The following is a 26,585-nucleotide window of genomic DNA, read 5'->3' as shown; positions in this document are numbered from 1 at the left end:
AAATAAAACAAATGTTAGTTCTTAATGAGTTAAGCTTCACTTATCTAAAATATTTACCTACAGAACATGTCTTCCTTCCAGGATATGCCATAAGACGAGAAGACTTGCAATAAAATAAGAGGTCCTAATCTTCACTGAGAGAAAGAACAATACAGGCTTATATGGAAGAAATATGAATTTGAACTTCCCGCCAACTGTATGCATCATAAAGCATCCTGAAATCAAAATCATATGTACCACTTAACAGAAATGTTGCATGGGTGCTTGTTAAGTTTGATGCACTGATTTTCAAACAACCTTTTCAGTAGGAAGAATACGTGTCACCAATGTTTCATTTGTTTAAGAGGTGGGAGAAACTGTAAAGTTATCTGAAACTTATGAATCTCGTCACATTCAGTATAAATATCCTAGAGTTTACTTTAGAAATACGGATTGACAATGTCCAAAAAATCATATTAGAGCAGACAATAAGAACCTATGACCTAAACTTTTTAAAGTATATAATGAGAGTAAAATTAGCACAATTTGGGACAAGATTCATATTTGAAAAAAAGAGAATAATACTTTTGCCTGTTCTCATTGTACCACACAGAAAAATTTTTTAACTGTTTAACCTGCCTGCAAAAAGCAAAATGCTCTAACAATGAATGGTAATAAATACATAATAAAATATGCAGTCAGAAAAAATTTCTGAAAATTTAAGAACAAGTAGGAGCTTGACTTTAGATCGGTAGTATTTTTTTTAATGTCAACAAAACCTTCTATAACTGTTTTCGTAAAAGGTGAGTTAAAAATTCAACTTCCCCAGATTACCAGTCCTTTTACTATAGCTCAAAATCATAGGGCTTCATGGTAATATTTGTTACTATGGTTTCAATTTTAGGCTTTGCGAGCCTAACACTACGTAAGTTATATTTGCTTTATATCACATTATTAAAAGTTAATGCACTTCAGAAACTGAAGTGTGCAATATATTTTCGTTTCAAAAACACCCACAAACTAAAGTAGATATTTAAAATCTTTATTGTTTCATCATCAAAAGTTTTCTTTCCATAGAAGAATGGCAATGCTGTATCAGTGCATATTCTATGGAAAATTCATACCTCAAATAACTAGCCTAGAAATCAGAGACAGCACTATGTCAAGCTAGTGTACAAGGTCAAAGACACAATGCTGCCAATGCAATTAGTATACAGAAAGAATATGCAGCTGTTAGAAAAAGAGGCTATGGCCAAGAAGACAAAACAGTAGCAGTGCACTGCACTGACATCTAGAAGAACAGAAAATGGGAAAGGACCAGAGAATGAACTTCCTGCAAAAAAGTCCAGTAGATCACAGGCACAAAGAGTTCCCACCTGTGTCACCAGCTGTTTAATTCACATGTACCTGTACCTTCCCTTTAGGTCTGGAACATCATAACACCGTAAGCCATTTTCAGCCTCACGTGTGACGGGTACAGCCACATGCTGATACTTCATCCTGCCTCCCATCATCTCACAGCTAAAAGTAACGGTTTAGGTTAGGCAATAAAACCTGGGGCTTCAGGCATCTTCAGTAAAAAGCTGAACAAACCCAAATTTGTTCCCATTTTCTCAAGAAATAAACCTTATAAAACAACAAAACATAGCTGTCATGATTCCTCAGCTTGGCTGAGGGCAAAACAATTTTTATGCAAGTATACTGAATAAACATACAAACAAATGTCCTTAACAAAATACAGTCAGACCAACCTGAACGTTTTCATAATCAGCTCCTGAAAAAAAGTCCTGATAACTGTGAGATGTAAATGACCACTACAATTTGATCACACCTGGTTACTGGGAATTTTTTGGTCAGGTTTGTGTCTGAAGCTGCTATACAGCTGGATTTGGCTACTTTGCATTAATTCACACAATTGCCTTTTATAAGGAAATAGCAGATCTATCATGATAAAATCAAAATGAAAACAGCTAAGAGGTATACAGGAAACTTGTCTTAAATACTTTAAAATTACATATGATATAACCTTAGAGGATAAGAACTACCATTATCATGGTCTAAATCTTAAACTGTTAATGCATGAATTATCTGCAAGACTAACAAGTCACTTGTTAATCATGTCAAGGCCTTGCGGGGGAGGGGGCACTCTGAATGTATGGCATAGCAATTATTTTCCAGGTGAATTAAACACTTCTATGTGTTATTAAACTATATTTGAAAAGTTATTTTACTTATATATACAACATACAAAATAAGTTAAAAGGAGGAAGCAGAGGAAGGTTTTCTGTATACATAATGCAAACATACAACTGTCCCTCATCAGTAGTAGTTCGATGTATATCCATTTTACTCAGGGTAAAACATGAAAAGCTGATAGAAGATCAAAAATTCCACTTATAAATAGAAACAGGATTCAAAAAATGGAATTTCAGCGTAGTTTCTTTCCATATTGCAACTTACTCTACTTTAACTATAATAAACAAATAAAAACCATATCTCAAAAATCTGTTTTTATACCCTTACCTTAAAGTTTAACATAACTTTTTCTAACAATTGAGGAGAAAAGCACTCCTTTGTAGCAATTCCATAAAATAATTTTCAATTCACAAAACACTTGTCTACTAGTAAAACCAGCAACCGTTATGGAGGGCATGGGCATTAATACTTGGCCCCTCTGAGGTATAATTGCAGCTATATTTGCACTGAGCATATAGTCTATAAGGTATGCCAACGGTCTGCAAGTTTGTGTAACATTGGGAGTGATGTCATCCTCACTGATTGAAAACTTATTTTTCTAACTTTTTGTAATGATGGAGGCTAAATAATTTTAAGAGAAAAGATGTACTTTAGCCCAGTAATACAGCCGGCAGAATTCTGACTTCCTAACCAATGCAAATGGTTATTACATTTAAAAAATGTTTAACATTGCATATTGATTTTGAAAAAACTGAACAGGAAAGACACATAAATATTTAAATTCAGCAGGACACCACAAAAAGCATACTATAGATAAGCGTGAAACCAGTCAAGCTTTTCCAAAAGAGAAAATCCTTTTAATCCTTTAGCAAGTCTCTGTGAAAATAGTATGCTTACAACAAAATTGAGAAGGGAGCACCTAGAATACCCCCAAGAGGCTTGCTATACCATTTAGCATGACTGCCCCTTCTTCTGTGTGCGTGAATGGCCAAGAACAACAGGAAGTCCATTTGACAATAGTTCAGTAATTCCTTTTCACCACTGCTGCCAGCTGAAGTCATCATTGCTTCCAAAGACCAAGAAAAAGCCTAGTATAGTTGCAAAGATGACTGTGTTTCCTGTGAGAACAAGTGCGCAAGCTCCCCACTCAATCTATGGAAATAAGATACAAAACTCAGTTAACAGACATATGAAAACAAAAATGAAAAGCAAATCAAGGCTCCGGTTGTATGCCAATCGTGGTCTAAAACAAATATGGTTTGTAACAACAACCTGCACAGTGCTGAACACTTAATGATACTTTTACACTGCTATTTTTATTTATCTTTGGTTCCTTTAGAAACAAAGTCATGAGATGATAATTATTCAAAAACGAGCTTGACTTCTGGGCTGTAATGAAGCAGCATAGAACTCTACAATTTTCTGTTTACAAAGAAACTTCCTAACTCTTCCTTAGTGAATCTAAAAGTCTATTAGAGAGCAGGTTAAATTTTAAAGTGCCAGAGATGGAAACACTAGTATACATTCTCTTAAAGGGACAGGGGAGTAATATGGCTGTCTTCTCTGCCACCTTCTCTACCTCCCCAGAGATGAAGGCATGAATCTGGATTGGTGGGTTTGGGAGGAAGAACTCAGTTGAGTATATGTAGTCCAGCCCCTGCTCCTCTTTTATACAGTCCCATCTGCAGGGCACACATAGTCCTTTCAGGTCTTTCATGTTTTAAGTTTACCAGGTGGGCCTGTGGTTGTCCCACATGGGAGGAGCTGCCACACCCGACCCTGACAGTTACGTACTAGCGAGCCAACTGCCACTGCAGATCCAAGCCATGCTCTCCAATATCATTTTTATTAGCTAACAACAACAAACAATAAAGTAAGACTTTAATCTTTATCTCTTTGGCTCCTATGTCTCTCATCTCTTTTCCATGTCATTAACAAAAACTATCCTCAAGAGAAATTTAACACAGTCCAATATAAAATCATTACTAGAAGAATATATTCACTTACCAGACGTGCTCTGGCAAATACAATAGGGAGTCCAAAAGCTGAGACAACAATGCCTGTTGTAAGAAATATGGCAAGTTCCTTACAAGCGTTACTCATAGCATCTGTATCATCCACTAATCTTCTTGCTATGCAGTATGGAATAGGTGAAAGGATGTAAAAAAACAGAACAAAGAGGGGCCAGTATTGGCTAGAAAAAGAAAAATAAGTTAATGTAATTTTTGTGATCTACGTCATTTTCCTACACCCAAAATATGTTCTTTTTTTTAAGGACCAAGGGAATATTGCAAGGTACAAAACACTGTACAGTTTAAAAACAAGCTATAACCTGCACACTGAAAACAGAAAATTCCGAGTCACAGTGTCCCTAAAATCAATTATGATGCTGATTAAATTCTTCTTCTGTTAAAAGAAAATGCCTTATAAATCGTAATAGTTGGAATCAAGGCCCAAAATTCGAAATATTTTTCATTTTCAGTTATGAATAAAGAGGCAAATGGAAAATGGGAATATTAACACAATGCTTTCTAAAATTCAGGATTCATGCCCTTGACTTCTAATGGATGATACTCTACCTTAGCATAAAGCTGAAACAATCGCACATGTTTCCTTACATCACTAGGAACTCCCAAAATACTGAAATCAAAATGTAAAACACTAACTTAAAGTAGTATTGAAGACTTTCAGTCAGAATATAGAATTTATTACAATCAAAACAGATGGCTTTTAGCCTATTGTCTAGTTAACTGTACTGTGCCAATGTCGTTTCCTGGTTTTGATAACTACAGCTATGTAAAATAACGCGACCGTGTGAAGGGTACAGGGAACTTCTATGTACTATTTTTGTAACTTCTGGAGAGTCTAAAATTATTTCCATATAAAAACTAAAAAGAAATAGAGTATATGTAGTATATATACTTTCAAACTACCACAGAATAAAACACATATCACAGTGGAGATCTGCTTGCACTTAGAGGCTTATGATAGAACAGTTATTCATGTTTTACCTAAAAATCTTTCTTTTTTTTTTAAAAATTTTTGAATTTTACTGCCTTTTCCCTGTCCCCTAAAAATCTTTCCTATTTTAAGAGAAGAAAAATTAAAAATGGAATATATACTTATGAAAAAGAAATTCAAACAGTACAAAAGCACAAAAAGTGAAAACTGAAAGTCCCCAAATCTCCCTGCCTGCTTTCTCTTTCCCACTCTCCTACCGAGCTTGTGGACCCTTCCATATTTCCGTACAGGGAAACGTAAAAATATGAGTGGGTCACTGCATTTTTTTCATTTAACAATGTATCTTGAACCCATTTGTGTATCAGCACTTACAGCTCTTCCTCATTCTTTTTAAGATTGCCTAGTATTTCCATTGATGGATGTACCATAATTTAACCATTTTTCTTTTGATGGACATTTAGGACATTTCCAGGTTTTTGTTTGTTTGTTTGTTATTATAAACAAGGCTACCATGAACATCCATACTCTCCCCCGACTACATATATCTTAGCAAACATCTGCCAGTGGATTTGTATGAGAAAGTCTAAGAAGTGGAAGGGCTAGTTCAAAGAATATATACATTTTGAGAGCTAGAAGCAAACTGGTCTCCATGAAAACTGCAGTTTGCTCATACCTTATATCTTTGCTAATGGATTTTGTTTAGTTTTGAGTGAAGTTCAGTATATTTTCATACGCTTACTAGCAATTTACAGTTTGCTTTTCATATCTGTTGTTCATTTTTCTATGGAGTTGTCCATTGTTCTTTTACTAATTTATCTAAATATTAAGCTTTAAAAGTTCTTTCTATCCTAGGGTAAGTAATTGTTTAGATCACTTTTTTTTTTAGTTGTGTTCTGAATCTATGGTATTTTTTGCAAAAAGACATTTTAGATTTTCTTGTATTTAATATTATCAATAGGTGTTCAAAACCGAGCAGGAGGGCTGAGCTACTGCATTGCTATTTTGCCATTACCAACTTAGCAGTAGTGAAAAAGCAGGTAATAGCCCAAAATCTTTTTTGCATCTTATTGTCCTAAAATCTTTACAAACAAATTTTAAGTGATGATTTTTAAAAAGGTTTGTGTTTGGTAAATGAACATTTCTCTGCATTACTTTTACAGTAGTAGTAAAAAAAAATTTTTTTAAGCCTTAAAAGTAGAAAAATTTTACCCTTAAACACTCAAAAAGACAAAAATTTTACATACTTGTATATTGGCAGGGCACATCCAAGCATCAAAAACATCAGCCCGACTGCTCCTCCAAAGGACAAACTAATCAAAGCTGCAAAGCAAATAAAAAGTCCAAGAGAAATATCAATTAGTTAAACTAAGTTAATATTATTTTTATTAATATTAAAATTAGCAGATCACATTACCTGTTATCCTAGAAGCAAAAATCTCAAATGCATTAATAGTGTTTTGTCTTCAAAAGTGTAAGTCATTTAGTCTTAGAATACGTCTTTTGTGGCATCTTCAAAGGCAAAATAAAGTGACACTGATTTTCAAAGCTCTGACCTATTGCAAGCACACCGCCACATTCCCCAATTTGCTGCTTCCACTTCTAATGAGTACTGCAGTGCATAGGATCAATGCTCCTCTGGCATTAGTATTATATTTAGTTCACAGATCACTACAGTTTTGAAAAGCAGAATGTGGAGAAACTCCGCATTCTTGTTTACTGGACTTTAGAAGCCTCATCCTATGCGGAAACCTCTCCTGATCTGCTCCTGCTTCTTGCACACACATTCCTGCTGTGCATAAAACAGTTAAGAAAAAATGTTAAGGAAATCTGTAGATAATGATTTTAATCAATTAAGTGTTACAGCTCTTTAAATAGTTTGCAAAGCTATAGCTGTGTTTCCTCCCACAATCTCCTACACGTTAGAAAATCTGAAGGATAATGGGTACAATCTTGTGTATCACTATTTTAAGGCATTATTACAAGCAATAGATGCAGTCTACAGGTGAAATACAGTTTCTAAAGCTACACACACACACACAAATACATACTCACGTACAGCAGTATATTTTAAAGTGCTTTCACATGCTAGTGAGTAAAACAACTACAGTGGCTAAGAGAACAACTTGGGTTTTGTTGTTGTTGTTGTTAATAATACGGTCTATTAACCTTAACAGAAAAGTTAAAATTCAAAAGATTTTGCAAGGTCTAAAAGTTACCAAGACAAAAGCTCACATATACAAACCACAATTAATGGTAAAGGGGCTAAATGCTGCCAAATACTGCTAATATATTTCTCAGAACTAAAATGGTCATAAACCAAAGACACCCACTAACATGGTAGCTTGGCAAATTTGGTTTTCCCTTAGATCACTGACCATTCGTTTTCTTCAGTTCAAAATCAGTCCTCATGATCTGGCCCTGCCTACCTCTCCTGCCGCATATCACGCGGGCTACTAGACTGCCCCTTGCTCTCAGCATTTCAGTTACAACGGCTCTTTCCTTTCCTGGAAATCAGCAGGCTCCCTCACCCACGTGGCCTTTGCACATGTTGTCCTTTCTACTTCAGACATTTCTTCATTCATTCAAGAGACATTTACTGAGCGCCAACTATGTAACAGGCACCCGACATATGGCAACGAACACAGCATGGCCTTTTCACACTCATGGGTCTTGCATTCTCGCCTCATCCTTTCCTCTTTCCTCCAACTTAACTTCTACTTTTCCTCAGATCTCAGCTCAATCATCTAGCCCACACTGAAGTTTTTCCAAACCTCCTCACCAGACCAATTCCCCGTTTTATTTTTCATTCATCTAACGAACATCTGTTGAGCACCTAATGTGTGTCAGACGCTGTCCTTGCTACTGGAGACGGAGCAATGAAAACAAAGCTCTTGTTCTCATGGAGCTTACATTTTAGTGGGAGAATAAACTGATTAGAAAAGAAAAGGCAAGGAAATAAATGTGATGGAAGAAGAAAGAAAAGCAGGGTAAAGGATGGTAGTTCTAGTCTAGACACTGGCAAGGGAAGGAGTCTCTGATGAGGTGCTACCTGAGCAGAGATCTACGTGAAACGAGGGAGTAAATCACGTGGGCATCTGGGGCGAGCATTCCAGGCGGAGGCCGGAGCATGCGCAGAGGCCCTCTCTGCACCGGATGCCCCACCTTTGCCCAGTTATTACAGCTGCAATTTCCTACTCATTAGTTGTCTTTCCTTCTCAACTGTCACAAGAGTAGGGAGCAAATTCTATCATTGTTGATGCTCATGCCCCAGCTCTTTACACTAACAAATGTTTATAGAATGAATGGAGCAGAGTGGAAGTCAGAACGGGCTGGGTCCTAATCCTTACTAGCCACTAACTAGTTGTCTAAATAATTTATGAGCCTCATTTCCTTCTTCTATAAAATGAATTGGACTAGATCTTAAATGCAAATAATTTTCTAAACACTAAAGATTCTGTTAAGACAGCTAAGTTCATTACTATAAATACTATAGTAACACCTCATTCATTCAAAAGCCATTTATTCAGAACAGAGCTTAGGAACCTGGAGGAAACAAAGGTCGCCCAAATGAGACAAAATAGGCGTTACAAAGCCCATACACTAAAGTTACCATTCTCTATAAACATACCCTTAAGCTCTGATTCAGAAGCTATTAATTCACTTTTATGACGCAACTGTTAGATGTGAATTCAGAGTAAAAAAATTATTTTAAAGAATTATCTGTGTTCATTTATATATATATTTCAATAGATGATGCAGGTACCCAGAACAAAATTAAGTGAAAAGGAACTTTCCCTTCCCAAAAGTATTCACTGTTACTTGTATCTTTCAACACACAATTTTGTAAGATTATCTTGTTTCCCACATTGAAACAAATGAGAAATAGCTGCACACAAGCAAGAGCTGGCCTTTGACAGAAGGGAGGAAACTTAAAAAATTTGAAACCAAGCAGAAAACTCTCAAAAAGCATGTTTGTAGTAATTTTGGCAAGAGGCAAGTAGCCTTGGGACCTTGATAGCCTTTGAGGGTAGCCCTGTTTTATGACGGGGAACAATCATTCATGTTCTTATCAAAAAGGAAAGTCTAAATTCTTTGAGCATACTCTTAAAAAGTTAATGAAAAATGACTTCTTAAAAAAAAAATCAATGACTAAGATGAGGTAAGGCTCAGGTATCAAACAACAATTTTAAAAAACATAAACCAAGATTGTTTTATTATAACTGCTATGAATATTAATATTGGAATAAAATTATTAATGCATTTATTTACATCTTAGAGTCCAATTCCTTTTATTTTTATTTATTTTTTCAACTCTTTTTAAATGCTATTATATAATGAAAAAGTCAGGCCCTTGGAATTGGGGGAATAAAGAGACCTGGAGATAATATTTCCATTCAAAACGCTATTACGTGACATCTTATCTCCCAGTCAAACCAGATAAGATAGCCAACCTGAGATGAAATGAATTGTTTAAAACTGTTCTCAAAACGTCTACTTTTTCCAGTCTTATGAAATCACCAACCAGGCTGGTTTATATACAAATTTCGTCATTTGTTTATAAACTGTTGTCTGAAATGACACATCAACAAGGCAAGAGTTATACAGTAATTGAGTGATGCAACATTTAGAAGACAAAACTTAGGTGAGTCTGGTTTCTACTCCCAAAGCCTCCAGGCTAGGGATGGAACGGCCCAATTATCTTGGCAAAACTCCCTAAAGACAGGATGCTGGTTCTGTGATTACAAAGAAATTAGAGTAGGAGGGAACAGTTCCCTAACCTGGGAGTTACCAGAAAAATCTAATATATCACAAAGTAATAGACAAATGGCTCAAAAAAAATACATAACGGTCTCTAATTACAGCAACACTCCTTCCCAATATAAAGATGTTAGGCCAAGAGGAAGAAACATCCTGATGAACAATCATAACAACCAGAAAATGCTGCTGAAATCAAAAACACAATTGCCCCTGAGACACTTTCACCTGTTTAATACAGTATTTCCCTAGGGTTGGGGAAGGAAATTACAAAGCTCTTTAAGAGAAAGGTTCCAGCATTAATGACACTGAAAAAATGGGGAAGGACAAGGAAACAGACAACATCCTAAAAACCACAGCATTTCACAATAAACGCCTTTCACATAAGGATTTAGAAGAGTCTTATATAGTTCACAAGGAGATTAGAAAGTACCTCAGTTGCTCAAATGACAAGGTTTCATACGGGAAATGAAATGTTCTAGGACGCTGAAAATGCAAAAGAAACAGAAGAATGTGACCCTGGGAAAGAAGCTCACCTACAGTTGTCCTTAAAGAAGAAAAACCACACGGATAAACACTGTAATCAAAGTTATTCACTTCCTGCTTGCCTGCCCCTTCTATAAAAGCGGCAGGTCAAGAAATTAACGTAATTCGTTAAAAAGTAGCTGAAAACTTTGTTTCTAATCGCACTGACAACAAAACTACCAGTTGGAACGAATGCGACGTTCCTTATTCCTAAAGAAAATACACGAATAAACCAGTAATTTATTCACTAAGTTGTAACACACTATTTTGTCTTACAAAAGGAAAAGAAATAAAAACCTCTGGAATCTGAAAAAGCCTCAACGTGCAACTGTGGAAAAGAAAGCGAGCCAGGAGCACTTTGGGGCCGCCCCCGGGGTCTACTCTATCGTACAAACGCCACAAATCGGAACGCATCCATTGTCGGAGCGTGTCAGGCTTCGAGCACGGGTGTCCGGCAGTGGACGTGGGTCGCTGGGGCTTCGGGAAGACCCGTCCCTAAGCTCTTCGCAAGGCGCAAGCACACGAAGATCACATTTGTGCCTTTAGGTAGCAAATGATTCCGATTTTTCCATAACTGGCATCTTTGGCCGCCTCGACCTCCTCAAAACCAGACTCTGCCGCCTCCTTGTCAGATGCAAACTCCTGCAAACCGTGTGTGACGGCCAGAGTCGCGACGGGACTCTTGAAGACCGCGAGCCACTTCATTTTTTTTTTTTTTTTGGTCCGCGGGGCGACAGTCTGCGGAAATCAGCGGAGAGCGGGGACTGCCGGAGCCGAGCCGCGGTGGCGGCCGCGCTTCCCCTAGGGCGCCGCACCCACCTGCGCTCCGAGGGGCAGGGACGGGGACCGCGGGCCGGGGTCGCCCCGCCGGGCGCAGGGACCTCGCGCGCGCCCGGGTCGGGCGGCGGCGCGCGTGGGCCCCCGGTCCCTCTTCCCGGGCTGCCACCCGGCACCCCAGCACCCTGAGCCCCAGGCCCACCTTTGATGCCGGCCATGGTGGTGACGTCGCTCCTGGCTCCACGACCCGAAGCGGCGGCCGGGAGACCAGAGACGCGCGGCGGCGACCAGACAACACCCGGAAGTACGCGACGCGGCACTTCCGCCGGCGGCGCGCGGGGGCGCGAGGGCGCGGGGGGCGCGCCGGCTCTGGCTGTGTGGCCGACTGTTTGCTCCCTGCTCGGCACCTCCGCGGAGCGCGGCCGGCATTCGCTCGCCGTCCTCGCCCCGGCTTGGGGGACGTGCAAGTGCCGGCCCCTGAATTCCCGCCAGGGTCGGGCGGAAGCTCTGTGCCGCAGCCCCGGTCCCTCAGCCGGCGGCCTCGCTGGTCCCGCAGCCTCCCACTGTCTTGAGAGGGGAGCGCGAGTAGCGGCCGTCCCGTGGAAGGCGCGTGTGATGTCTTTTGGGGATAATTTTACGCTCTTTAAAGGGCACCTTTTTCTCTCTACCCGCTCTTCGCCCTGTAATAAAGGGGAAGTAAGGCTAGTAGGGTGGTCTGCACTTGGCTTCTTGGTTTCCTACACAAAACTGGGTTTCTGATGGGGACCCACCTCCAGAGATGGGAGCAGCAGGGCCCAGTAAAGGTTTGAGCTGATAATACACATCCAATCCTTTGGGAGTTTGAGAATCGCTGTGTTCTTGGTAGCAACAAGGGTAGAAAAAGAGAGAGAGAAAGCGCGAGCGCAGAGGTCCAGTACGTTTATTAAGCCATTCTACAAATATTGGACATGTATTATATGTTAGGAACAGGGCTAGGCACTGAGGTGAGCAAAACCAGGTGTAGTTTCTGCTCTCAAGGAGCTTGCACACAACTGGGAGAGACACACAAAGAAGTGTAACATTGCAACAATGATAATTGCTAGTAACTGGGATCAGAATATGCCACTCTAAAATATGCCACTTTGGCATAAGGATTATTTTGAGTCGAAGGCAATTAAGAAGCAGCGGACACAGAGGAACGCTGCTCTCCCCTTTTCTGTCCAAAAGCAGTGCTTGAGTTCCCTTTGAAAGGGTAACATAAATTTCCATTTGTAAAAAAAATTTGTAACAAAATTTTTTATTTGTAAATATTACCATTTTCAAAAGAAAATTCTTATCACTGTAAACGGCATATGATTCCTCATACACCATAAACATTACTAAAATAACCATTATCTTCCATTAGTTTCTCCCATCTATTTACCTTCTCACAATTCACTGCCCCTAGAAGCCCAAACCCCTGTCCTTAGTCTAGTCACTTTTCCACAAAGTATCACTCTCTTGGTTAAGATGTGTGCTCCAAGGCCTAATCACTTCTTTGGGTTTTCACTTCTTTTCTGTGAAGCCTCTTTGTGCAAGCAAAATAAACTTATTTCCCTGTTAATCTGTCTTTTTGTCAGTTTAATTCACAGGTCCCAGCCACTGAATCTAAGAGGATAGAGGAAATTTTTATCCTTTTTACACTAGGAATGATGGGTAAATAGTACTATAAAAACCTTTGATTTGGATCTGCCGGGGAAGATTTGCCCAAGGGACAGACAACAGAGGGATGAATAGGTGTTGTTACTAGGAGAAAAGGAAAAAGTCATCAAGGGTATGGGGTGTTGTATTTGTGTGGGGGGGTGGGGAGTGGGGATGATGAGCTTTGGCAATAAATGGAGCAAGGAGCTTGGTGTGTTGGAGAAAGGAGAGGTGGCCAATGGGATTGCTTGAGGTTGGGGTGGGGCAACTTGCTTCTAGCGCGGAGTACTACATACGGAGTTTTGGGTTTTTTTCTCTGAGCAATGAGAATGTTTTGAAAGGTTTTGAAAGGAGGTAGGTGGAGGTAAGTAATGTAAGATGTGAGTTTTTAATATTTTTTAGTCATCAGACTAAGATAAACTGGCATAAGACTTTGTTGAGTGACTGTTTAGAAGAGATATTTCCAACATACTTTAAAATGAGAGCTACTGGGAAGCTTAAGGCATTGTCCACCCCGTTTTCCTCTACTATTTTCCAGGGTTGAATTACAATTTTGTAAGAAAGAGGTCACTTCTTGAGACATAATGCCCCATATAAATCTATGGGTGTCTTGTAGGAGAGTAGAATTTTTTTCTATTCAAGTTAGTACAAAAAGATCTACCATCTCTTTCCTGTACCATGATAAAATGAGTTTCTATTTAAGGATGTGGTAGCAAAACCACAAGGTACACTTGACCACATGCCATGGAAATGTGAGCCGTTTAGACAGAATCTGTGAACTACTAGCTTCCTTTTCTAAACTACTAAAGCAGGCATATGCATCCTCCTCCCCAACCATCTTGAACACAGTAGGTAGAATTCCTGGAGAAGTAAATTCCATCTCAAATGTCACAATACCGCCTTTTCTTGTTTTGTTCCATGGTATTCCATCTTTGAAGACGGCGATGTGTTGAGGGGACATAGCAGAGGTAGCAGATCGATGGTGGTGGTATTGGTGGTAGGAAGTGATACATACAGGAAGGTTAACATCTCATAGGCTCATAGCTTGGCTCCTGAGGAAAGATCAGATTTTAGAAAGCCTTTTTAGGGGTGGCTTTCACAAGCCCCAGTGGTTGAATTAAGTGGTAATCCCCTAATTTCCTCTTTCGAATAAAAATGTGTTGAGCGTTACAGATATCCTTGATGACATTAATGGGCTACTGGGCTTGTTCATCAGGGTAGAGGAAGCTATATTCTTTGTTTTCCATGGTCATGGAATCCTAAGAGACTGTGCTCTTTTAAGTTTCCCATCAGATTCACAGTGTTTCTAGCACAAAAACACTCATCACTCTAAGGACTATTTTTGGTTTACAAATGTTATGTAGGGAACAGTCACTTGAGACCTTAAAAACAGTGTTTCCAAATGTATTTCAAAGGCCACCTACACTACAACAGAATTCCTTAAGGCATTTCACAAATTCCTGGTTCCAGACCTTCTGAATTAGACTTTCGCAGGTAGAATCCAGGAATCTGAAATTTTAACAAGCACCTCAAACAATTCCTATGCAAACTAAAGCTTAAAAATCATTGTCTGAAAAAAGATAGGATGTCAGGGGTTTTCTTCACCAGTTTTCCAAGTGAGTCCTAAATGCTAGTTAATGTCATATCTTTTAAATGTTCTCTAAGTATCATTACATAATAGTTAATCAGTGTTACCTTTCACAGTTCCAACACTTTTTATGCAGATGGTTTCCTGTTCTCCAGTGATAATTCACAAAGATGGGAATGGGGGTGAGAGGAAGAGAACTCTTAATTACTGAGCAGCTGCCATGTGCTTTAATATTTATCTGATTTAATTCTTTCTACAATTTTGTAAATTGGGAATTACTTACAGATGGAGTCAAAAAAGCTCAGCGATGTTTTTAGTTTTAAAAAAACTTTTTATTATGGAAAAATTGAAAATACTGTATAAAAAAATAGAATAGTATAATGAACTCCCATCGACCATCAGCTACCTCAAATTATCAACACGTGGTCAATGTTGTGTTATCTATACATCTTCTCTCACCTCCTGTATTATTTTTGTGAAAGCTGTCAGAATAAAAATGGAGTCACTTGTGTTAAAGAAACAAAACAAAACACCCTGACAAATAGAGCCAGGGAAGATCATGAAGAGAAGAGTTCTCATGCATAATGCCTGATAATAAAAACTATTATGAAAGATTCTGCAAAAACCGCAACCTTGCACAAAGGCCCAGCTACTACTTGTCCAAACTTGGACTGGGGTCACCCTTGTTATTGATCCTTGTAGCTAAGGATAATTATTTCAAAACAATTAAGTCATCCTCTTCATTTTCCCTTTAAAAACTTTTGTCTTCCTATACCTCCCTGAATACACACATAGCTTTCTTGGCACACGTATTCCCATGGCAGTACCCTATTCCTGAATAAATATCATTTTCTTTAGAGGGCCTCTCTGTCTGTTATTTAGGTTGACATAAATGGTGTCAGAAGTGGAATCTGGAGCAGGATCACTTTGGGAAGAAATGGGTGATTTTTGCAAGTAACGTGCAGTACTCACTTGTGCCCTTTGAGCTCTGCACTTCCATGGCTCTCCTTTTCTGCCCTGGTGGGTCTTCTCAGTCCAAGCCTCCCTCTTTTTGGTAGAAGTGCTTGACTTTATTTGGGATTTGGTGTGGTTATAAGTCTGCCCTAAATAAAGAACCTTATATCCCTCCTGGAATAATAAAAGATGAAAGCAAATTCCAGACATAATTTCAACTTTAATATTTCAGTATGTTTCTAAAAGGATAAATATTTCAGTATGTTTCTAAAAACCACAGCTATAGTATAGTTGTCCCTTGGTATCCATGGGGGATTGGTTCCAGGACCCCTCATGGATACCAAAATCCACAGATGCTCAAGTTCACAGATGTTCAGATATAACATGGTGTAGTATTTGCATATAACCTACACATATCTGCCCCTATATTTTAAATCATCTCTAGGTTACTTACAGTACCAAATATGATGTAAATGCTATGCAAATAGTTGTTCTACTGTATTTTTTAGGGAATAACAACAAAAAAAAGTCTATATGTGTTCAGTACAGATGAAATCATCCATTTTTTAAAAAAATATTTTTGATTTGTGGTTGGTTGAATTCATGGACGTAGAACCCACTGATGTGGAGGGCCAACTGTCCAGTAATCAGAACCTAACCTGTAGGTTTAGGTTAGGTTTAGGTTAACTTTCTTAACATAAAAAATAATTCTTTAATATCATTCACATCTAGTCTAATCCAATTGTCTCACAGATGTCATTTATTTTATATATTTCATAGTTTGTTTGAATCGGCATTCAAATCTTGTTTACCCATTGCTGTTGGTATGTCTCAGAGGATTTTAAGACACTGCCTGGGTAGTCAAATAAGAAATATATTTGGTCTTTTTCTCTGGCTCATGTCATAGAGTTCCTAAAGTCCTCGGAATGTTCTGACTGATAGGAGTGTCTTTTGTCATAATGAGTTCTTTTGAGAACACCTGGGTTTATGCTAATGAGATGACTTAGGCCCTAGATAGCTTTGGAAAGTCACCAGAAAGACCAAGTGATTAGAAGATTAGAGCCCCACTAACCTCCAGGAAAGGTGGGAGGGAGTGGCTGGAGGTTAAGCTCGATAAAAAGTCTTGGACAAAAAGACTTCATGGGCTGGGTGTGGTGGCTCATACTTGTAATCCAAACACTCTGCGAGACCTGAGGCCGGAGGATTGCTTGAGTTCAGGAGTTCGAGACCAGACTGAGCAAGAAGGAGACCCAGTGAGACTGAGGCAGGAGGATCACTTGAGCCCAGGAGTTTGAGGTTGCTGTGAGTCACCACACTCTCTAGCCCGAGTGACAGAGCAAGACTCTACCTCAAAAAAACAAAACAAAACAAAACAAAACAACAACAACAACAAAAAGGAAACCCACAAACAAACAATATAAAATTTTATGAGCTCCCAGGCTGCTGAATGCACAGAGGTGCTGGGAGACTGGTACACCAGAGAGGACAGAAAGCCCCGTGGCTCCCACCTTTGCCCTATACATCTCTTTATGTGACTGTTCGTCTGTGCCCTTTACAATAAATTTGTAAACATAAATAACGTCTTTCTCCGAGTTCTGCGAGCCATCCTAGCAAATTATCAAACTCAAGGAGGGGGGTCATGGAACCCTGATTTATAGCTGGTTCGTCAGAAGCACAGGTCACAAGCTGGGATTTCTAATTGATGTCTGAAGTGGGGGAAGTCTTGCAGGACTGAGCCCTTAACCTGAAGAATCTGACTGAACGACTGTTCCTTAAAACTCACAGATTTTGCATCCACTGTCCCCAAAGCTGTGAAGCCTAGTCCTCTGATTTTTTTTTTTTTTTTGAGACAGAGTCGCCCGGGCTAGAGTGCCGTGACATCAGCCTAACTCACAGCAACCTCAAACTCCTGGGTTCAAGCAATCCTCCTCCCCACCCCGCCTCGGTCACCCAGAGTGCTAGGAATCCTCTGATCTTTGTATGGCTAGTTCTCATCATTCAGGTTCCAAGCTTCAAAATCACTTCCTCAGCAAGGCCCTCCCTGAAGTTGCCTCTCAGTCTCTATCGTATAATATCATCCTGTTACATTTTCATCAATGGACTTATCACTACCTATTATTTTTATGTTGTTTGATCAATGCAGGCTCCATGAAGGACCTTGTCTGTATCCTCCATGCCTAAAACAGTGCCTGGTGCATATTAGGCATTCAACATACATTTGTTGAATGAATGAATGAGAGAAACCCAGGCCTGTCAGACCTCAAAGCTTAGAGAGCTGTTTTCTCTGGCTGATTCTTTATTCAGGCTGTATTTTCTCCTCCTGACATGTACATTCTTACGCCCTACAAGTGCAAGGAACTATGTAAAGATTCTTACCTCTGAGATCAGACGGTGTATTTCCATGGTACCTTTCGCCTGGATCTTCTCTGTATTTAGCAAACAGTAATGGAATACCAATCACGTGCCAGACGCTATGCTAGATGCTGAACACATAAAGTTGAATAAACCACAGTAACTTCCTTGGAGAGGTTATTAAGGTTTTGGACATATATAACTTGACTACCTTTCTTAGATTTCGCATTGCGAGGATTTCAACTTCTCAAATAGCAGCTCCTACGCGTAGTACCTTCCAGAATTGGAGACCAGGCATAATGGGCTGCGCCCCGCTCTCGGCCCCGCCCCCACCGCCCAGCCCCCTGCCCCGCCCCCAGCTGCGCGGCGCTCCAGAGGCGGGGTCGACAGCTACCACTCACGGCCCCCGACGTGCCGCAGCGTCAGTGACGTCACACAGGCGCACGGACCCGCTGCGGCTGCGGCTCTGTAGTCAGACCTTCCGCTCGCCGCTGCCGAATCTCCGAGCGTCTCTTCGCAGCGGCTCGCGCACTTCCGCAGCCCACTTGAGGCCCGCCGGCGCCTGGCAGCCGCGCGCCATCTTCACCCAGCGCCATGGCTGCGGCGGGCGGGCTGGGAGCGGCCGGGCGCTGCCCGCTCCTCGGCCTGCTTTTGCTTTCGCTGATTGCGGGCCCTGCGCTGGGCCGGAACGACCCTGGTGAGTGCTGTCGGGGTGCTCAGGCACCTCAGTCGCCTTTCCTGCTGCCTTCAGCGGGTGCAAACGACCGTTTCTTTTCGTCACCCCGAGTCTTTTTGCCCTAATTCCCCATTTCTGTCCTCTTTGCTATTCATCTGTGCCCGGCTTGTCTCCTTTGCTCTTCCCAGGCAACCTACGAGGACGGTTCGGGAGTGGGCGGGGCGGGACGACTCTGGGTTCATTCCATCCCCTTACTCCCTTCCCTGGACTTCCAGAATTTACCCACCTTCTTCTTTCTCGGGTTTCAGGCCTCATCTCTGAGTCTGGCTGCAAAGCTCAACACTCACCTGCGCATCTTGCTTTGTTGTCATAATTGTCTGACGTCATCGTCGCTGAGTGTTGTCATGGCTGCCTGTTGCTATGGCTGACAGTTGCCATGCCATCAGCAGTTTCTGAGTCACACTTAGCGGACAGGGCTGCAAACCCTGTAGGTTGGTTAGCGGAATCATAGATGGTACGGTTTTTGTGAGCAGAACTCCCGCTTTTTATTCTGGCTTTTCCAGTGAAGTACATTGCGTTACACCAGCTTTTCCCATCGGTTTATATAAGAATTTAAAAAATAATTTTGCCTTATTTATTTATTTTTGGGTGATGATACATAGTGATTTCTAAGGAAGGGGTCTATTATGTATCTATGTTATTAAAATTGTCTGAAGAATTTTTATGGGATCGATAATATTCCGTGCAGTTAATACATATGTATTGTATATACACATATCGATTTTGCCTTTTTCCATTTAATAAACGATGCACGCTGTTAAATTGGGATTATGTTAAAAAATGATTTTTCAGCAACTAAAACAACATTTTTGGTTTGGGGAGTAAACCTGTTAAGGCATGGAAAACATATCAGTATTGCATTTGTGATTTGATGATTGGCAGTGCCAACATTTTAAAATTTAAGCAACAGGTTTATTTCTGTAACATCCCGTTTTATTCCTACATGCTGAAATAAGAGAGAAGGTGCTGTTTGCAGGCACTTTGACCATTTGATGTGGATGTTTTATTACCCGTAAATAAAAAGCCCAGTTGGATTTAAATGTTTGTACATTTTCCTCATGTATTTTGGAGACTTGATCAAAATTATAATTTAAAACCTGGAATGAAACATGCATTAATTGGATTCTCAATCAATTCTTAAAAGAAAAAGGAAGTTTACAGCTGAAGAGTCAGAACTATAAAAAAACAAAAGAACCAAATGTAAATTAATGGTGAACCACTTCCTGGAGGCTCTTAGTTCACCTACACTATGAAACTATTGTTCTGGAACAAAAAGCACCAAGATGTTTTGCAGAGTAAACTCAATTGATTTATATAAACTCTACTTTAAGTTTACTTTGAGGAATTGTTTTATGAAGGTACTTTATTGGAATATCTTTTATTGAGTCCTTCAGTAAAGCAATAATCACTCCCTAATTTATCTTTTGTTTGACTTTGGATGTCCTTACTTTGTCTTTAGCTAACATAGAGCGATAATTTGGGAAAAAACACCATTCTAAAGAGATTATCTAAGAATTTTCAGAATTCCTTATTGAATGTAGTCTTATATTTGTCACTCTTCTGCATGTTGGGAATATAGCAGTGAATGGAACACAGTGTCTTGCCCCTAAGGAATTTACATCTGTTGAGGAGAAATAGACAATAAGCAAGTAAACAGCATGCCCTGTGATGAAAAGTAGTATGGACAGCAAGAAAACAGGGTAGGTAAGGAGGACAGCCAGTGTAGGCAGAAGAGTGGGGACTTAAAAAATAGATATTGGTTAGGAAAGAAGTGACTCACTGTTAAAGTGACATTTGATCAAAAACCTGAAAGAAGTAAATGACCTGATATAATTTATATTTTTAAAGGCTTGTTTGGGCTGCTCTGTGGAAAACAGACTGAAGCGGTTAGGAGGGAAGCAGAGGGGCTAGTGTGGAGACAGCTTGTATATTAAGTTCTGAGTCTTGACAGAGAGTGGTGACCGCTGGGACCAGGGGAGGAGCAGTGGAGTTGGTGAATGTGGCTGGATTCTCTATTCAGCTGTTTTGGAGGTGGAGCTGACATGATAATTCTGATAGATCAGATGTTGGGGTGAGAGACAGAGAGAAGACAAGCATGACTCCAAGGTTTTTGGCATGAGCAACTAGAATTATGGAGTGACCATTATGTGAGATGTGGAAGAATATGGGAGAATCGGCTTTGGGGGAGTTTGGTTTTGTTTATCTTAAGTTTGAGACCTGCAACAAGTGGATTTTGATTTATGAGTCTGGAGTTCAGGGAATTCCTTGTGTCTCTTGACTGATGTAACAGGTGTGGCTATGAGCCTTTTGTTCCTAGACCTTAAGGATCTCTAGGAAAGAAAGATGCTGTAGGGTTATGGTAATGATACCCGATGTGTGTATAGCTCTTAAAGCATTCTCAGCAATATTTTTCATGCTTGATCAGCTATTAATGCATCAAGTACTCTGCTAGATAATTTTAGTAAATGATATCTAAGCTTTACAACAAATTCAAGGTTGATGTTACCATTTTAATTTTATAGGTGAGGAAACTTCTACACAAATTAAGTGCCTTGGCCAAAGTCATAGCAAGTTGGCGATGCCAACTTAGTTCAGTGTTCTTTTCATAATCTCAACCCTGTTACAGTAAGTTCAATTTATTATTTTTATTAGTTTATTAAAAGTATTAATACTTTTTAAACTATCGAGCAGTCCATATTTTTAGTTTTTTATGTATGAAGAGGTAGGTTGGGTTTAATATAGCATATTTTATTTTAATAGTTCTTGGAAATTTTAGATCTTTAGCCCATGTGGAATTAAATTTTTATATAGCTTTAGATAGGTTTTCTTCTAGCTGCATAGTCAGTTATGCCAGTGTTGTTTATTGAAGACGGCATCTTTTTTCCACTGAATTAAGATGACCACTTTATCTTATGTTGAATTCTCACATGTATCTGGATTTATTTCTAGACTTTCTTGTGTTTCACAGTTCCCATGTCTGTTTGTTGTTCCAATTCTATACTATTTTGATGATGATAATAATATAGTGAGCTTTACTGTCAGGTAAAGCAGTGCATTCTTTTATGAAAAAAATTGGCTATTTATAAGCATCAATTTTTCCACAGGACTTTTAACATAATTTCTTTACACTCCCCAAAAAAAACATATTGGGTTCTTGGTTGAAAGTACATTATATTTAGGTCTTTTTATATTTTTTATTTTATTCTTTTTAGCCTTACATCTTGACAATAATATGTTGAGGTCTTTTTATGTGTATATTTTCTTATATAGATCATGTACTGACCTTAAGTTTATTTCTAGGTATTTTATGTGTACATGTATGTGTTTTGTCCATAATTTGACAGGCCTAATAAGATAGGCCTTCCATTTTTATTTCTAACTGGATATTACAGGTATAGAAAAAGCTGTTGGCTTTTGGTAATTGATGTCAAATTCTCTTATTTATTATAACAGGGTTGTATTTTGAGAAGTTCTCTTAGATTTTGTAGGTTCAGAAACTCTAAAATGTTATCTCATCTACTATTTGTATTTGTGCCAAGTGTGGCAGACACTGTCAGATGATTACTTAAAGCTGTTGTCTTCCTTGTTTACCACTATGTAAGTCCTGGAAAAGCTAAATACACATGTTAGTAGAATCTCTTGAAGCTAGGCACCCTAGTCAGTCTCCTGGAGGGCTTCTGGGAAAGATATTTTAAATTTTAATGTGAAATTATGAATCCTTTTATATGCTTTATTTTCTTTCAACTCTCTCAGTTTTTAAATGTTGAAGTATTTTAATGTAAATTACAGACATTAAGACAGACCACCACTAAATCCTTCAGTATTCATCCTTTTTCTTAAAGGAACTTTTCCTCATATGGTGAAAATACCATTACACTTGACAGAAATCCTGATTTCTTAATATCAACTAATTACTCATTCCATATTCAGTTAACGTATTAGTAGTTGTTCCTAAAATGTCCTTTGTAGCTAGTTTGTTCAAACCAGGACCCAATCCAGGACTGCATTGTATCTGGTTGATTATATTACCCCTTAACTTTTAAAAAAAATCTAGGACAGTTCCTTTTTTGTGCTATTGGTTTGCTGAAGAGATTGGGCCGGTTGTCCTTTAGAACTGCAGTTCCCAACCCCCAAGCCCCCACTGTCCTGACCTGTTAGGAACTGGGCGCACAGCAGGAGGTGAGTGGAAGGGGAGCAGGTGAAGCTTTGGCTGTATTTATAGCTACTCTCCATCGCTTGTATCACTGCCTGAGCTCTGCCTCCTTTCAGATCCGTGGCACCATTAGATTCTCACAGGAGTTCGAACCCTGCGGTAGACTGTGTGTGCTAGGGATCTGGGTTGCTCGCTCATTTTAACTGCTAGAGAATATTTCACTGTAAGTCTGAATTTATTAATCTCTTCACCTGTTCATGGACATTTAAATCATTAAATGTACTTTAAGGACAGGTTTGTATATTTTTTCGCTAATGTTATTATTACACAATAGTACAGTGTTTCAGATTAATTCACTTTGTTCTTCTGATTTAGCAAAAATTATGTAGAACTGGTGTTATAAAAGCATCTTGCCTGAAATGAAGCAGGAGGTCTTAAAGATGTGATCATCTGAGTTTTGTGCAAAAGGCCTGAATATTGCTGGGATGGCCTTGAGAAATGGATTCATCTTTTCTTTCCTAATCCTCCTCAAAAGGCGAGGAAGACACTTTTGAAACTATTTGCTATGACAAGAGTTTTATGATGATGAATCTTTCTGTATTCCTGTGACAAGCTATTTACTTTGTGTTCATCTGTGTTCTTACCGTTTCAGACAGAATATTGTTGCGGGATGTAAAAGCTCTTACCCTCCACTACGACCGCTATACCACCTCTCGTAGGCTGGATCCGATCCCACAGCTGAAATGTGTTGGAGGCACAGCTGGCTGTGATTCTTACACACCAAAAGTCATACAGTGTCAGAACAAAGGATGGGATGGTTATGATGTACAGGTAATAGCCACTACATTGGTGGCAGTCTAAATGGAATTTTTATTTAATAAAATGTTTATTGGGACATTGCTCAATGTTTTGGGAAGACTGTCTCAGGTCAACCTAAAATATATAAATCAATCAGTCACTTTTCCTCTGGGAGAAACATCTTCTAAAAGAAATGGACTGATTTTAAAGTCTGCAAATAAATATTCATTGTAATTTTTGTGCCATGACTTCCTTCTAAGACATTAATAAATTTTCTGAACTTTTTATATACTTGAGGATGGGAGTAGGGGATCTCTTAAGATTGTCATTTTCCTGTCATTCTTCAAAGAATGCCACCTACCCTTAAGGAAATAAAGTTAAGATGATCAGGAATCACAGATTGTAAATAGTAGGAGTACGTGTATCCCTATTATGCTTCAATCACTTGATTTTAAAATTATTTTAGAACTGAGGGTGGTTACTTTTGAATGGAAGCATTTCAGTGGGCTTTATTCATTGCCTCTGGGATGCTGTCGTTTTGTACGTAGAGCATAGGATCTTCCCGAAGTTATGCAATTGAATATGCTTTAGAGGTGGAATAGATTTTGTTAAATGAATTCAATTTAAGTCACTACTTACATATTTCTACTTTGTCTTCTGCCTGCTTTCAAAAAGGACTTAAGGTGACTTGTCACTAGGCAAGAAACTTGTGCTGACAATTTTTCCCCCTCTGTCAGAGTGATACTCTTGTTTGATACAACCTTTATGCATGGCCTATGCAATTCAGAGAGAGAGTTCATGTTTACTGGGTGATGCCTCCACAGGATTTTTTTCCCCCAGTATTACTAAATTGAATCATAGAATCTACAGGTTAAAGCAGAAGTCTGTCTTCCACTTTACTTTTAAGTTACTTTTATAGTCTTGATGGAATAAAAGAAATAGTGCTGTCCGGTTGAGGGCAGTGGGAAGACTTAAAGGAGGATATATTTGTGCTGTGTTAGGAATGAATGATAAGGCTTTTAGAGAGGAAGAGACAGAGAAGGGAGTAGCATGGGCAAAGAAGTGTTGAGCATATCATACATTGGCTTATGTTTAGTATCAGGAGAGAGCTGCCTTCAATTCCAAGAGTTTAAATTTGAATATACTACTTAGAAGCCATTTTTAGTATGCACTGTTAAGGAAGTGGCAGTTTACATGAAATATCAATATAAATCTAGCTTGTTTTATTTACCTAAATTGGCAAACTTACAAATCTTTCTCCAAATAAAATTAATATTTAAAAAGTAAAGTAGTATAGTAACAACAACAAAAGAAGAAAAATTGCATATTATCCAAGTTAAAAACTTTTGGGTTTTAAAACACACCATCAAGGAAGTGAAAAGACAATCCACAGAATGGGAAGAAGCTTTGCACATCATATCTGAGAGGCGGGACTTGTATCTAGAATATAAAATAACTGTTACAACTCAGTAAGAAAACAACTAGCCAAATTACAAATGGCAAAGCATCTGAATAGACATTTCTCCAAAGAAGATATGCAAATGACCAGTAAACACATGAAAAAATGTTCATCATTAGCCAGCAGGGAAATGCAAATCAAAACCACAGTAAGATACCATTTCACACCTAATAGGATGGCTATAATAAAAAAGACAGCAAGTGTTTGCAAGGATATGGAGAAATTGGAACCCTCATTTACTGCTGTTGGGAATGTAAAATGGTGCGGCTGCTTTGGAAAGCTCTGGCATTTCCTCAAAAGTTTAAGCATAGCCCTACTCCTTCCACTCCTAGGTATATATCCCAGAGAATTGAAAACATCCACATAAAAATGTGTATATAAATGTTTATAGCAGCATTATTCATAATAGCCAAAAAGTAGAATGGACAACTCAAATGTCCATTACTGATGAATAATAAACAAAATGTGGTGTAGCCATACAATGTAATATTTAGCCATAAAAAAGAACAAAGTACTGATACATGCTACAACATGGATGAATCTTGAAAATGTTACTAAGTGAAAGAAACCATATTGTATGATTCCATTCACATGAAATGTCTACGATAGGGAAATTCATATAAACAGAAAGTAGATTGATAGTAGACCTGGGAGATTGTTAGGGGTGGGGGTGGGGAGCGACTGCTAATGAGTACAGGATTTTTTTTGGAGATGATGAAAATATTCTAAAATTGATTGTGATGGTTGCACAACTCTGAATATACTAAAAAACATTGAAATGGGTGGATTGTGTGTGAATTGTATCTCAATAAAGCTGTTATAAAAAAAGTAAAATAGTGTATCTGAACTTTGAAAGAGGAAAATTATTTGCACAAAAACTTACAGAAAGGCAATAGAAACAATTAAATCTACTTTAGCTTGTATCTCATTGTTAAAGAAGCATATTGTCTTTTCATCACAAAATATAGTTATATAATTTAAGCTAAACTTGGGCTTTTTTTTTAAGATAGAGATTTTTGAGGCTAGCATAGGTTCTTTTTGCATTTTTCTAAATATCTTTTAAAAAAGGTAAGAGGATTATATAGGACTGGGCCCTGGAAAGTTAGGCCATGGTTATATAGAATTTGTGTAGAAGGTTTTTTTCCTAGCAGGTTATATAGTATCTCTGATGCTATGTGTATTTATCATATATGATGCTGATTTTTGAGTCTTAACATCTTTTAAAAAAAATCTCTATTTTTAAATAAGAAAGCATCTTGAACAACAGGGGCAAAAAGTTGACATTTTGAAAATTTGCTTAAATTTGATAAATTATAGAATACCTAATGTGTACAAAAGAACATATGACATGTATGTGTAAAGAATAGTAATAAACACTTGTGTACCCACCACCCAGCATAAGAAGTAGAACACTAATATCACCATTATCTTTGAAGCCCCTAGTTTGCCCTCCCCTCAACATAAATGCCCATTGTCCTGAATTTTGTTGATCATTCATTCCCTTGTTCGTTTTGTAGTTTTATGACAGATATAGCCCGAATGATACATATTAAATGAAAAAAATTTTTGTTTCCAATAACTTATTTGTATTTTTCTTCACAGTGGGAATGTAAGACCGATTTAGATGTTGCATACAAATTTGGAAAAACCGTGGTGAGCTGCGAAGGCTATGAATCCTCTGAAGACCAATATG

General features: G+C 38.7%; 2 protein-coding genes across 2 annotated transcripts in view; one reads left to right on the top strand and one right to left on the bottom strand.

The window, feature by feature from the left end:
* Window positions 1-1,005: 1,005 nt before the first annotated feature.
* Window positions 1,006-11,505, bottom strand: LEPROTL1 (leptin receptor overlapping transcript-like 1). Its single transcript, XM_012649827.1, has 4 exons — window positions 11,396-11,505; window positions 6,381-6,456; window positions 4,183-4,369; window positions 1,006-3,327 (listed from the first exon to the last, which is right to left on the bottom strand). The coding sequence occupies exons 1-4, from the start codon at window positions 11,409-11,411 to the stop codon at window positions 3,211-3,213; spliced, it is 396 nt and encodes a 131-aa protein (XP_012505281.1). The 5' UTR covers window positions 11,412-11,505; the 3' UTR covers window positions 1,006-3,210.
* Window positions 11,506-18,217: 6,712 nt separating this feature from the next.
* The window catches only part of SARAF (store-operated calcium entry-associated regulatory factor), a 14,483-nt gene continuing 6,115 nt past the window's right edge, over window positions 18,218-26,585 (top strand). The window contains exons 1-3 of the mRNA XM_012649822.1: window positions 18,218-18,443; window positions 23,288-23,466; window positions 26,495-26,585. Coding sequence (XP_012505276.1) covers window positions 18,341-18,443; window positions 23,288-23,466; window positions 26,495-26,585 — 373 coding nt within the window. The 5' untranslated portion in view covers window positions 18,218-18,340. The remainder of the gene's footprint in view (window positions 18,444-23,287; window positions 23,467-26,494) is intronic.

Source organism: Propithecus coquereli, unplaced genomic scaffold, assembly GCF_000956105.1.
Source record: "Propithecus coquereli isolate 6110/MARCELLA unplaced genomic scaffold, Pcoq_1.0 Scaffold304, whole genome shotgun sequence".
Taxonomy (NCBI): domain Eukaryota; kingdom Metazoa; phylum Chordata; class Mammalia; order Primates; family Indriidae; genus Propithecus; species Propithecus coquereli.
The sequence above is the reverse complement of the archived record's forward strand: the minus strand, read 5'-3'. Positions and strand labels throughout refer to the sequence as shown.